Source organism: Palaemon carinicauda, chromosome 44 (genome assembly GCF_036898095.1).
Source record: "Palaemon carinicauda isolate YSFRI2023 chromosome 44, ASM3689809v2, whole genome shotgun sequence".
Taxonomy (NCBI): domain Eukaryota; kingdom Metazoa; phylum Arthropoda; class Malacostraca; order Decapoda; family Palaemonidae; genus Palaemon; species Palaemon carinicauda.
In genome coordinates this window covers 45,551,082-45,565,298 of record NC_090768.1, presented here as the reverse complement: position 1 = coordinate 45,565,298, position 14,217 = coordinate 45,551,082, and the positions used below count along the sequence as shown (strand labels likewise).

The following is a 14,217-nucleotide window of genomic DNA, read 5'->3' as shown; positions in this document are numbered from 1 at the left end:
ATTCAATAAGCCTTCAAAATACACATTCCATCAACCTAGGACTACATTTATGCCAGGCAGCGGCTCTCATGTTTTTTTTGTTTCATTTTGAGGTTAATTTTTTGCTTACTTTTCTTTCTGCATTTACCAATGTATAACTGGTAAAGTATTTTTCTAAATTTTCTTACATATGATTTTTTTACTATCTCACTTTGTTATGTATTTTGTATTTTGTACAGTTCTTTTGTATCATTCAACTGCATCTCAAATGGTCTTCTGTTTCTCTTTACTAATCCTTTATTTCTTCATTCCACCACTTAAATATTTTTTCCTTCTACCAACGATTTTATACTTTAAAACGTAACCTTATCTCGGAATTTTGAAAGCTCTTCATATACTTCTTCCACCTATATTACCCCTAGTCCACAGTGCATCCATTTTATCCTTACATGCTCATCTCCTTTCTGCTCTCATAACTCCCTTTTCTTATTTACAGTCACATATTCACATGTTCTTCAACTTATATATGTACGTTAACTTTTCCTTCAACCAATTAATAATTAGATATACTGCCAACCAGTCATTTTCTCACCATTGCATCCATCAATGTGCATTTCCGCGTACTCTGTACATTTAGTTTAGCAAACTCTGTTTCGCATTGTTTTATCTTTCCAAATATACTTTTTAGTCCAACGACCAAGCCTCTTTCCAAATAAATATTTATAAGGTTCCATACCTACCAACAACACCACCTCTTTCTCCGCCACCCACCTTTTCATTCAAATTTGCTTTCACAACTACCATTTCCAATTTTGCAAAATATGCCAGCACTTATCCTAGCTCTTCTAAAAAAATGTCTCACTTCTACTCTTTTTTTTTTTCCATTCCTGGACCATATGCACTCTCTATCACAGGTTTTACTCCTGTCACACTCATTCTGAACGATACAATCTTGGAATGAATACTGTATACATGTACTCCTTCTTTCGGTGCAAGTCTTGATGGCGCTGCAAGTGTTACCCATTCCCTAGCCTTACACATTTCAATTAATGTTAACATGATCGCTTTTTCTCCGTCCAATTCTTGCACAAACTTTGCTTTCTCTTTTGTCTCTAAGTTCCAATCATACACGTTTCTAATTTTAAACAAATGAACCATCATACATTTTCCTGGTCTGCACAACATCTGAACACTTTCAGAGCCCGTTAATTGATATTCACTTTCGTTTTATTTTTGCAATATTGATATTGGGTATGGGGTGGCAAACCCCATTCCTCACACTTTAATGACTTTCATACCATCTTTTTCGACCTTATTAGTCCCACTGTATAGCAGGATCGGCCGTTCGAGTTAACTTTATCCATCTGCACCCTCTTCCTTTCGTCCTACTACATCCATCCATCTGATCCGCTGACGCCTCACACCCCTCCTCCCATTGCTTGGATGTTCTATGAAAGTGTGGAATTATCATGTTCTTCAGGCATCACACAGTAGTGAAATTCGTATTGCCATAAACCTCTGGAGAGAAGGCTCCTCTACAATGTAGAGAGCATATCCTCCTACCAGTGGGTCCAATATACTGTATTTGCACCCTAAATGATTCACGTATTCTAGGGCAGCAGTTATCAGGCTGTACCGGTAACTATCATTCCGGTAGTATTCTCTAGCAAATCCTGACATGTGGTTGCTGTTGGTAGAGTAAACACATCAGCATTTTGGATAGTTTATAGGATTCTGCAGCTGCTCCTAAAATGCAGAGAATCAAATTACGATGCTTTCCTTTTGTCATTCCAGGTTCGACAGTTTCTCTTTACTTTGGGAAATTTGTCATTTTCTCTCAGTTTTAAACTTTTCTCTAGTTTTCTCTCTTTATTTTCTACAGTTCGCTTAAGATTATTTTGATTAATAATCCTTTAGAAATCTTCATGTACGTGATTATTAACTAAAACCTAAATTTGATTGGAGACAGTAAATACCATTATGAAAAAAATTTACAACAAAAATATTGCATTATGTCCACACGAAGCCAGTCAGACAATCATTAGAATTCAAGAAGCACGGAATTCTTTTGCTTCATTTCCTCCTTATGTCCTGCCATTCAACAAAAAGAGAATCCATTATTACTGTGAGTTGTATATAGTGTTTCTTCTGAACACGCTTTGCTATTTATTCTTCCATTAGTGCAAGTGGTCACTGGAGACCCTGTTTGTTTTGTGTCGCGGTCGCAAATCGTTTCGTCCATTTCCAAATTGTACTGAACAAATATGAAGCGGCAAAAGGGTGCTATTTTATATCCTCAGTTTTTTCGTTGTTTATTTTCCCAAAACTGATATGGTATCGTTAAGATAAAACACTTTGAAGATTTCATCGTACTGTATCTTCAAGATGAAACACTCGTAAGGTTTCTTTGATAGCAGTTAGTTTTCTTACCCATTTAACTTTATTCTTTATTATTTTGGTACGTTAATAGATAAAAGTCTTGAGCATTCTGCATAAACTTTGACGTTGTCTATCTCTTGTAACAAGATATTTATAATGATAGGCAGCAATATGTCAAGGTAAACATTGCAAATAAATCTTGGATTGGAACTAGACCAGATTGAGAAGTTGGTGACGTTGAGACAGTCAATAAATCACGTCACATTTTGTTTTACGATGGAATAAGGCACTTTTGATCACCATATTCACAAAGATATATTTTTAAATGAGTTTTATGTTTGATATCGGTGAAACATTTTTTTAAGCACATTCATGTTATTTCAGGTGCCGGCCTCGGTTACTTATAATTTTTGAGTGGCGGCTACATCAAGAAGTTAGATTAAGGGAAAAATATACTTGTTAGATAATCATCTTCAAAGTAATACGAAGGATATTGAACCGTTCATAATTGCAGGAAAAATCAGTCCCGATATATCTTTTGGATTAGTAGTAAAAAAAGAATGCGAGAAAAGAATACACACCCTAATATTACTTACACTCAAGCAATTCTGTACTCTCCATACCAAGTTTGACATATTATAGAGGCGCAAGCACCTGAATGCAACTTATTGACCCACTATGAAAGAGTAATAGGAAGCGGGAATATCAATATTTGTGACACTAATGTCATGGAATGCGAAGAATTTATTGAATTCCAAACTTTGCTCACAAAATCTGTGATATTTTTCGGCTCTCTCTCTCTCTCTCTCTCTCTCTCTCTCTCTCTCTCTCTCTCTCTCTCTCTCTCTCTCTCTCTCTCTCTCTGAGTTAACGAGGGTAAAGGCGTCCCTGCGTGTGGCTTTGTTTGCGATGATTAAGTTTCCGTTACATATGGAGTTTATTTTCCCGGAGGGAAACAGTGGAATAACGGCTAACTGAGTATAAACAAAAAATTTATGCTAAATCAAGCATGAGTTTTTAACAATTAGAAAGAAAACTTAATATTTATGGTGTAATAGTTCTTCTGTACATTGATACGTCTTCATGGAATGCGTCTTAATAGTGTGGTGATTATATTAGGATAATATTAAGGTGAAACATAACAATTTCCCAATTGTGATGGCCTATTTGAAGCGTCCCTGTCTGGCGCTCGCAGGACTGGGATTCGAGTCACGCTCAAACTTGATAGTTTCTTTAGTGTCTGCAACCTCACCATCCTTGTGAGCTAAGGATGTGGTGTTTGGGGCAGCATATAGGTCTACCTACTGAGTCATCAGCAGCCATTGCCTGAGCCACCCTGGCCCTAACTTGGGTGGGGAGGAGGCTTGGGCGCTGATCATATGTATATATGGACAGTCTCTTGGGCATTGTCCTACTTGGCAAGGCTGTCACAGTGATCTCTTGCTTCTGCCATTCATGAGCAGCTTTTAAGCCTTTAAATGCGTTATTCTTATATTTCTCCCAGTTGCCGATATATTTCCCTAGTTCCTACTGCTATCTTCTTTGCTAAATATGATAAAAATAATTAAATAAGAACATTGCAGACGGCATTTTTTGTATAAAGTCCCTTTGATGAGTATAATGGATGGCTAAGGGTCTATCATTAAGCCTGGGCCTAGGAGATAATAAATTGATACGAGAAACATTTATACCAACTGTGTTGTAAGGCGTGAAAAGGAACTTGAAACGTACCTGAACGAATACTGTCATCGACGCCTTATTCGTTGAATCCATACTTATATACAGAGAAAATCCGTAAACAATAGACTATAGTGTGCTTCAAGACTAGAGCTGATTTTACTTGACACGAAAAGTGGATGTACTTTAAGAACTATTATTACATCTTGGAAATATGAAATGGTCTTTGAAAAGGGAATGAATTGACTATATTTTTTTGATCCAACATGTGTATAAAATGTAACCAATAACTAATTTTATAAAGAAAAAGAAATTCAAATTTTGGTTGTGTTAGTTATTTTATACATTATAGAATTATTGGAAACTGCTAGCGCTTATAGGCAGCGTTGTGATTAGCTCGCAGTTATGATAGGAAAGACCATTTCGGCCATGGCATGCTAATTATGTAGGTAGATAATGTTTTGATTAGGTTATGCAATCTCCGTAAGGGCAAATTGAATTATTTCATTACTCCGTTTACAATACAAAGGCCATTTCCATTAAACGATTTGAAAAACAAAAATATACGTTATAGTGTAACCGAAAGGAAACTAAGAAATAATTAAGAACAACAACACTGAGGAAGGTATCTAATTTTTTTTTTTTTTTTTTTTTTTACCAAGAAAAGCAACCCTCATATTAGTAACCATCCACTTGTAGTGCCTTTCATTCATTACTAAATATTCTAGTCTGAACGCCATTCTCCCAGCTATATTTCAGTCCAGTAATGTGACGTACAATACGATATCATATTCAATCGAATACTATTGATTTACATTCATTAAATTGCAGATACTGTGACGGTATTCTATTTTCTTATCTAACCTAAGTGATGTTGCTTCAGTTCCTAAAAAAAAATTTTATAGACAATTGTTGCTCCATATTTGCTCTCTTCATTCTTTTTATCATTAATATTATTTCCTTAGGGAAAATCCTAACAAGTGTAGTTTATATATATGTTGAATTATTTAGTCTATGAAGTTAAAATACATACTACATTGCAATAATGTAAAAGAAAAAAAACGAAAATGTGAAGGCCATCTAAACTAGGTATTTTTCGAATGGCCTAAGAGCTAAGATTGTATTCTTTGTAATATTTTATCCAGATAACAACCGGTTAAAAAGTTGTCCTAAATATCACTTTATTTTTAGGAGGAATATTTTTGGGGGCGTTATATATTTTTCCAATTTCTTTGACTATTAAATACAGGAGGTGAATACGTCGAGGAAAAAAGTGAAGCAACGTCAGTAGGTGCTAACAGAACTATAGGACCATGTTTTTAGTGAGTTAATACTATTATTTTCTGTTGCTACGCATGCGCACAGCCAAAAGTTACCAGGCCTATGAATATACATCCGAGCTGCACCACGTCCGTATATGCAACGGCGTATAATCCGCCAAAGAGCGTATATGCTACTGCTATGATTGCGGATAAAATGACAGCTAATTGTGTGTCCATGTTGAGGACAACTGAGAGAGTAGCACCTATTGGGATATACAAAAGTAAAAATAATGAAATGTCTTGATGATGTTGATTTGTAATGACAGTTGTTTATGATATTTAGGAATGGAAGAAATGAATTATAGAATAGACTATAACTATTACTTTTAGATTATGTATAAAGTTCATCGATATATTGATGTCATGAATAATTTCGCCTAGATGTTTTGCATTTTATATGAATACTTTTGGCCAAAGAGCGTAAAGACGCATAGTGGGAAGGTTAAAGCAAACTTACATTACTGGTTACACTTGCGAAAATAATTTTGGGAGTTAATGAGGGCTGCAAGTCATACGGAAAAATAAAATTGAGTAAAGTTTTTATAATTCTCAAGAATAAGTAATGGAACATATATATATATATATATATATATATATATATATATATATATATATATATATATATATATATATATATATATATATATTTATTTATATATATATATATTTATATATATACATATATATGTATATATATATATATATATATATATATATATATATATATATATATATATATATATATATATATATATAATATTTAAGATATATGTTCGAATCTAGGTCAAATAAACGCCCTCTAATAGGGAAAAACAAATTTACGGGAAATGCGAAACAATTTTGGGTTATACTCATGTTTTTATGAATTTGCCGTATTCAAAGAAATTCTGTTTGTAATGAGTTGGGTACAGCCATTAAATTCATTATAACGCATTGGAAAGTAATACTATCAGAGAGATGATAAAATTTAGTGTGGTGTATTTTTTAGTAATTTGACTAACATTAAATTGGTGAGTGAATGATAACAAACACTCTCATGTTACTTAAATTAGTTTTGAATCGTCCTTAACATTATATACCTAAATTTCTTTTATGAAAGTAGCGTCCGTTTATTATCTGAACTTAACATATTTTGTATCAGCAAATTGTAATGCAAAATGTCAGAAAAAAAAAATGGAACAGAATACTCAAGTCAGAATCTGACTTATACTCAGTAAAGTGTCATTATAGTTAAATTATTTTTTTATGTGGTATTAACTATGTTTTTTTTTTTTTTTTTTTTTTTTTTTTTTTTTTTTTTTTTTTTTTTTTTTTTTTTTGTCGTGAACATAGTATTCATTACAAATTCTATTCATAATTGTTAAGACCCCTTAATAATTAACATTTGTCGTACTTATATTTTCTTAGAAAATTAACATCATCTCGAAATGTTTTTCTGAGAATTGATAATTTTATTATATCACGACTATGAGAATACATGACTTACCTAAAGCTCCTAAGATAGCAGCGGACCAAAAAACTTCCCCGCATAAAGCAGGTAGGAAGAGCAACCCGCCCATACGGCTTCCAAACTTATCCTGAAGAGGGTCAAGCATGGTGACGTAGCCTTGAGATCGCATCTTGTTGGCGAAAAGGACGCCACCTGTCAAGAGGGAGTGGTGGGGGAAGAACAAGAAGGTCCAGATTACTTGATTTGATATTGAAAGACACAATCATAAATAGTTGATTTTTAATTAAATAAAACCACAGAAGTCTGACAGTGACATTAATTTTCTGTCATAGATATTCAAGTGAAAATCCGTTTACTTTGCTTAGATTAGACTGTAACTAAGTAAACCAAACCACAATCAATGTTTTCTTTATTATGGGATACCCTGTTTGAATCAAGAATACGGATAGGTAGCTCTGATTGGAAATGAAATGAGATTTTAGATAGAGAATGTTTTCTTTTAGTGACACCTTAAGTATTAAGTTATCTCAATAGAACTTTAAGAGGAATTATTAGATCTAATTTACTTAAGAGCTAAAGATTCATTCAAAATCACAATGAACTCTTGAAGTAGAACCCTGAAATTTCCTGATATGGAGAAATGTTTTAGAAGCAAATATATTAGGGCCATTGGAATACAAATGAACTTGTTGAACTATTCTAGCCTAGATACAAGATATCAGTGGAATGTAGGGTTTAAAGTATCTTATCTTCATTGCAAAATATTCTAAAATGTAGATTTAACTCCAGAGAAAGTCTTTTACTGAATGCTAGAAAATTCAACTGAACTACTTTGTTTGAGAAAGTGACCATTTTACGATAATGTGGTGGTCATCCAAGTGGTTTCTTGTGTCAAGGTAGCATATGCTGTATAAATATGGTTTATGATTATGGGCTGTAGCTGATGCACTATGGATATGAGAAATAGGGATCTCCAGGAAGAGTCAGCAGTATTGTCTAGAATAAATGCAGACACGTACAGTGTTCTGTTAATATCACACTTACCAAAGATGAGAGAGGTAGCGTAGCCAAACGGAGCTTGACACCAGACGAGACCTGTATCGTACACTGCTTCCGCTGTACCATTGATGTACCCTCCGCCAACCCATGTCGCTGAGAAAGTAGGACGAAAAAGTTACCACAGATCAGCAAAGTTTTGAGAGAATTTGCAAAGTTATATTTTTTAGATCATGAGTACATTTGGTTGGTCACCATTGTTACCTATTGAAGCATCAAAGGTTTCTTGGTGTTTTAAAAGTATCATCTGTTTTGACTACCCGTATTTAAAGAATTTTTTTTTTTTTCATTATTATTAGAATCATAGTTCATTATGCATAAATTTATAAACTATAGACTCGTTGAACTCGGCTATAGATAGTATCATATTGTTTATTTTGTCTTCAAACTTTCCTTTGAATTGAATATATAGATAGAAGAGTAAATCAGTAATTAAACTGTCATTTATTGTTTGTTTGCATAAACTGCTTGTTTGACATATGCTGATCATGTACAGATGTTTCATACATTGTATGTAGCTTATTTGTTATAAAAGGGCTTATTTAAAAAATTTATATTTCATTTATTACTATAGTAAGTTTTAGGTGTAGCATTTTACTTTTTTAGAATTTTATAAGGATCTCCTTTTAGAACATATATGTCAGCACGTTTATCCCTTAACTCTTACCTGTCATCGTAAATATCCCCACGAAGACGCCTATACTCCGACCCGCTAACATTACGTCGTCCGCGTCATCTTCCCCTTCTGGTTTCTTCTTGGCGGCCCATATTCCAACAAAGAGAATCACAAGGTAGAAGATCACGATAGCAACGATTCCACCGATGTTGATCGTCATTTTGGAGGTTCTTTAGTGGATTCTGCGATTAAAATATAAGGAGGAAGTTTCAGTTACCTTGTGATTAGTTCTCAAATTTTTTTAGGGTTGATTCACCATTAGTTTAGTTCTTTATGTTTCCTATATTGGTCCCCTTGAAATAATTCTTATTATTCTCTTACAGATGACAACGTTGTTCACTATTGGGAAGGACATTTATCTCAAACACGGGAAAAAAACCCAGAGCTAAAGGTAGAGACGAGACAAAGTCACAGGTAAGGATATTGATGTTGCTGTCTATTAACAATAACTGCATTTAAACCGTTTGTATCATCGTCCAGTGATTTCTAAAAAAAATTCTCATTGTTTTTCTTGGGAAAGGAGAAAAAAATTAATTGTAAGCAAACGAATATCTATATTCTAGGAAAATAAATGGACACGCAATCTGTGGTTAACCACAAACTAAATAAATAAATAAACATATATGTATAATTCGTATATATAAATATAAATGTATATATATATATATATATATATATATATATATATATATATATATGTGTGTGTGTGTGTGTGTGTGTGTGTGTGAGTGTGTGTATGTATGTATGTATGTATGTATATATGGGGGATATTTCAATTAAGCTCTGCTCACTTTTCTTCTACAAATATAGGTCGTTTGTCAGACGAGTCATGTTGGTGATAGTGAAACAGCCGAGTACGCTGTAACATTGCTTCTAGCAATGTTACACCGCAAAACTTCCGAGTCCTGTATAATGTAATATATATATATATATATATATATATATATATATATATATATATATATATATATATATATATATATATACTGTATATATATATCTATATATATATATATATATATATATATATATATATATATATATATATATATCTATATATATATCTATATATATATCTATCTATCTATCTATCTATTTATCTATATATATATATATATATATATATATATATATATATATATATATATATATATATATATATATATATATTCGTCTTCCTTAAAAGAACATAGCACTAGAAACAAAACAATGATCTGAGCCTCATCTTAGCTTAGAAGTGAGTCAACTATAAACATGCAGAAAATTATCACCACAACAATTACTTAATGCATCTAAACAGAATGCTTATTAGTAGTACATTTAAATAACTCAACGCCTTCGAATCATAAACATTTTCAGCAACACTGCTCCGCATTCTTTACACATAACCATTTAACTCAATGCCAGCATATCCCTCACAACTTCATATATCCCAGTCTCGGTTCAAATTTACTACACAAACAATAATCATTAGTCCAAACCATGCTCACTGTCCAAAGATTTGAAGTTATATATGTAAAACCATTCATGAATCAAATTCTTTGTATGGCAGTGCAAGTGTGTATTGTGTGTGAAATCAAAATAAGTAATGACAGATGCATAGATTTTCTTTACACCCGCAAACAAAATATGTAACTTTCAGAATCATGGTTTTCTTTTAATTCAGACATTGTGATTTATGGTATGTGTAATGTAAATTCTCTAAATCAGCGTTCTAGGTATTTTTTATCATATTCCTACTTTGGCAATTCCCTGTAGATATTCTTCTTTGGCATCAGAGATCTAATGACAAGTAAACTTTTAGCATCTCATAAGTTCAAGAAAACTTCATTGACCAACATTATCAGTAAATGATTCTTTTAAGAAAGTGTTTTTTTCTGTAGACATATAATCTGTATCGTCTTGAAAACTTACGTTTACGTAATAATGATATTAACTCAGTTGAGACAGCATGTACTAGCTATCCAATGACTTTGTGAAATAATCTATAAAAAGCAAGACAGCAGTCCCCTTTTGACATCCATTATCATGATTCCCAATCTTAAACTTGCCTTTCATATGAAGATAAGATTATGCTTTAAAATACTTTCATTTAGAGAACACTAAAGGACTTATCAACTGAATCTTCTCTTCTGTCATTCAACATGAAAATGAGCTTCCCCACTCATTTTCTCGCTTGCAATTTGCTATATGAACCGATATCCATAATTTTCAATCTTAAAGTTATCTTTACCATTGCTATTTTGAAATATACGATATATTGTAAACGTGATGTTTGCTTTTATAATATATGAAGAGTTCCAAGTTCTTTATATGAGTGGGTAAAGCTTCTATTTGCCACCACAATCTGATAATTCTCCCCTATTAAGTGTGAAGCAGCATCTGTTTTCTTTATAACACCCAACACCAGAAAATCAATGACGAAGTATCTAACCTTTACGTTGCCGCAGATACACCGTAGTAATCTCTCAGTGTATTAGCCATCACGCTCTTGTTGATTCTTACATCTTAAACAAAAGCTAAAAGGTCCAATTTTATTTCTCCTCGAATTTTATTGCTTCAAATTAGGCTTCTGACATGAAAACAGGATTTCTCTGGTAAAAATTGTTGAACTAGTTTTTCTTTCTATTATTTGTAGTGAACATGCATTCTGTAAATCACTTCACCTACTTACTTGCGTGTGTGTGTGTTTATATTAATACATATTTTTCGTCGAAGGCCCTCAATGTACAGGTGTAATTTATTACGTATCATGACTTATCTCATTCATAAATCCTGCCTTTAAATACAATACTTTTTAGGCAAACTCAGTATTTATGTGTTCATGCGCATGCACATATGCCTTGGACATGATTCTAAATGCCTGTGCAAGTAGGTATTCACTTTACAAAAGCCGTTTGTAGAGACTTTGGATCACTTTTGTTTTAAAACCTTTTGGATGTAAATTTATTTGACAATTAACCAAATTACGTTATAGTAACTAAATATTTTACTTATGTGAGTTTTCGGTGTTTTTTTTTTTTTCTCTTGGATATATATCATGTAAATTAAAGGCTATATGAATTATTTATTCAGAAATATTGCATCTGTTACAAAACTTATTCACCTATATGTTCTTATAACATAAGAAATAGGTCTACATGAAATATACAGTATATCTTCGTTTTACTGATTGGTCAGTTAAACTCTCTCTCTCTCTCTCTCTCTCTCTCTCTCTCTCTCTCTCTCTCTCTCTCTCTCTCTCTCTCTCTCTCTCTCTCTCTCTCTCTCTCATTTACGTTTCCTCCAGAGGTGACATATCTGTCACTTTTAATCCGATGAACTGTAAGTTAATTGTCCCCTTTGTGTTTTTATTGGCGGCACTTGACATTTGAGGTCATCTGTTTAATCAGCGTAATTGACTTTATCAGCTTTCCTCCAAGTGCCTGTTTATATTATCTTTATATCCTTTTCTAAATGACATGACGTAATAAGAGTGATATTTTTTGGTAAAGTTCTTTTTCTCACATTTTCGTTATTTGGGATTTTCTTAATATTTACAGCTTATGATTTTTTCTTTTTTTTTCATCACATATACTTATATCCTGGAATATTCTTGCGCTTTTTGTGGGCCCCTATCCATAAAGATTATTCCACCAAAAGTCTTTTCTGATTGAAAAAAACGGTTATTTTACAGAAAGCAAGACAAAAGTCACCTCCATATTCATCCTCCTGTTCTTTTTTGTCTTTTGAGAATTCATAATCTGATAGGGTGATTCGATCAACACCTTTTTCTTACTCATAAAGGGTCCTTTCTCTTCTCGTTAGCTTAAGCCCTGAAATAATGTCAGGTGTTGTTAGTCGACCCATAGCTTCTCGGTACTGAAATTTGTGGTTAGCAGAAGTGTCTCAGGCTGCTAGGAGGCAGAGTTAGTCACTTGAAACTCTAGAATACTCGAGAATACAGGTGAATATTATCTGGAAACTCTCAAAGTTTTCCATTATTTCCGTTCTTCAAAATTCTGACATTTTCTTTTATCGAACCCGTTCTTATAACAAAATTTTGCTGATTTTATTCTCGTTTGCCTTGGATTTTCCTTCTCGTCCTCCTTTCTGCGGTACGAACATTAATTTATTCTCATCTACCTCCGGCTTATTACGATTTATGAGATGTGACCCAGCATTTTAAAATGCAGCTAGTCTTAAGAAAATCGTATGCCGCTACATTGCTCTCGAATTTGTCAACTATGTGAAGGCATTGTTGATCCCTGTAATCCACTGACTTAATAACTGATACACTATTGTTCGAATTCAGCATGTAGAATCGTATTGCTGATGTAACCTAGATTATTTTGATGCTAGTTAAACAATTACATTTCCATTTGTTATTCATCTACATTATTAAATTTGCTTTCAAATTTGGTAGACAACAAAACATACTGGTGTTTGATGGGTAAAATTCTAAGGAAAGTTTATCATATAATACGTGATTTTAATCATTCTAATTACTTTTGTCGCTGAGCCTTCTGGCCATAAACACTTATAAATTCCAGAACACTTCTACAGTATGTTTTAGAAAATATTTTGTCGGTTAAGTGTTCTTATGGATTCTTAGAATTTTAAGTAGGGACCGGTCTTGAGGGTAGATAGTTGTAGTTTGTTAAAGAATTTTTCATCTTCTATGTATTTTTTCTAGTATTATGAAGGAGGTATACTTTTCATCCGTAGCCCCTACAAGAAATGTCAATCTGAATTCAGTAAGAATTAAGTTCAAAATGATTGTAGGCCTTTTATAAAGCCTGATTAGCTTCCACAGATCATTGAACTAAATCCTACTAAATTATTATTACATTTTCATAATGTCAATTAGAGCGGTAATACGGGTATTTATTTATTTTAGTTTTATTATTAATGGGGTGATAAGACGCTAATTCCCAATACCAACATTAAAACTATGAATTAAAAAAACATTGGTAAGAAAAGAAATGTTTTCTAATTTGAGAATAAAATGGAATGTTTAGGTAAGAAATATATTAATGAATATTTAGTGAATTTTTTTCCATCCACATTGCAAAAGATTTAAAGTTCAACTCGAGTTTTTCTCACTGAGGCATCCCTCTCTTTTCTCCTTGCCCCGTTCTTCAGTGTGCAATATGGAATATAAAGCTGTAAAAAAGCCCTTAGAATCTCCCTGATTCAAGGAAGATTTACAAGGGATTCAAAGTTTATGTGAGGTCATAGTTTACTCCTCGCTTGCGGATGCGATCGAGAATGTTAGCTGGCTGAATCTATAGCTTGTCGTAACATACTTGACAGCCTTTAAGGAGAGAGAGAGAGAGAGAGAGAGAGAGAGAGAGAGAGAGAGAGAGAGAGAGAGAGAGAGAGAGAGAGGGGGGGGGGCTTTGGAAATTAGTACCTTAAATGTACATATTTTTTATAGATTATCGATCAAATACTTTCGATATTTATAAACTTTAAACGTCAAACCCAACTCCTTTAGAGAGATACCAAGGCAACCCTTGCAAATTATTTCATTTTTACACTCAAAATTAATTTAACTTTTTCCTAAATAAAGATCTTATTTAAATGAAAAGGAAAACAATACGCTTCTACAAGTGTAGTAGTATAGTACATGTTTGAGTTTAGTCACTATAACTAATGTTCAATATATCAATATTCATCTTAGAGTATTGTAATAA

The 14,217-nt window shown here is 32.8% G+C and overlaps 1 protein-coding gene across 2 annotated transcripts in view; it reads right to left on the bottom strand.

The window, feature by feature from the left end:
• Positions 1 to 14,217, bottom strand: part of ChT (choline transporter) — a 104,228-nt gene that overhangs the window by 32,177 nt on the left and 57,834 nt on the right. The window contains exons 2-5 of one of the 2 annotated variants that reach the window (XM_068366377.1): positions 8,531 to 8,721; positions 7,852 to 7,959; positions 6,844 to 6,999; positions 5,412 to 5,560 (exon numbers count right to left, since the gene is read on the bottom strand). In XM_068366377.1, the coding sequence (XP_068222478.1) occupies positions 5,412 to 5,560; positions 6,844 to 6,999; positions 7,852 to 7,959; positions 8,531 to 8,699 (582 nt within the window). In that variant the 5' untranslated portion in view covers positions 8,700 to 8,721. The remainder of the gene's footprint in view (positions 1 to 5,411; positions 5,561 to 6,843; positions 7,000 to 7,851; positions 7,960 to 8,530; positions 8,722 to 14,217) is intronic. The other variant, XM_068366376.1, reaches the window with a different exon arrangement.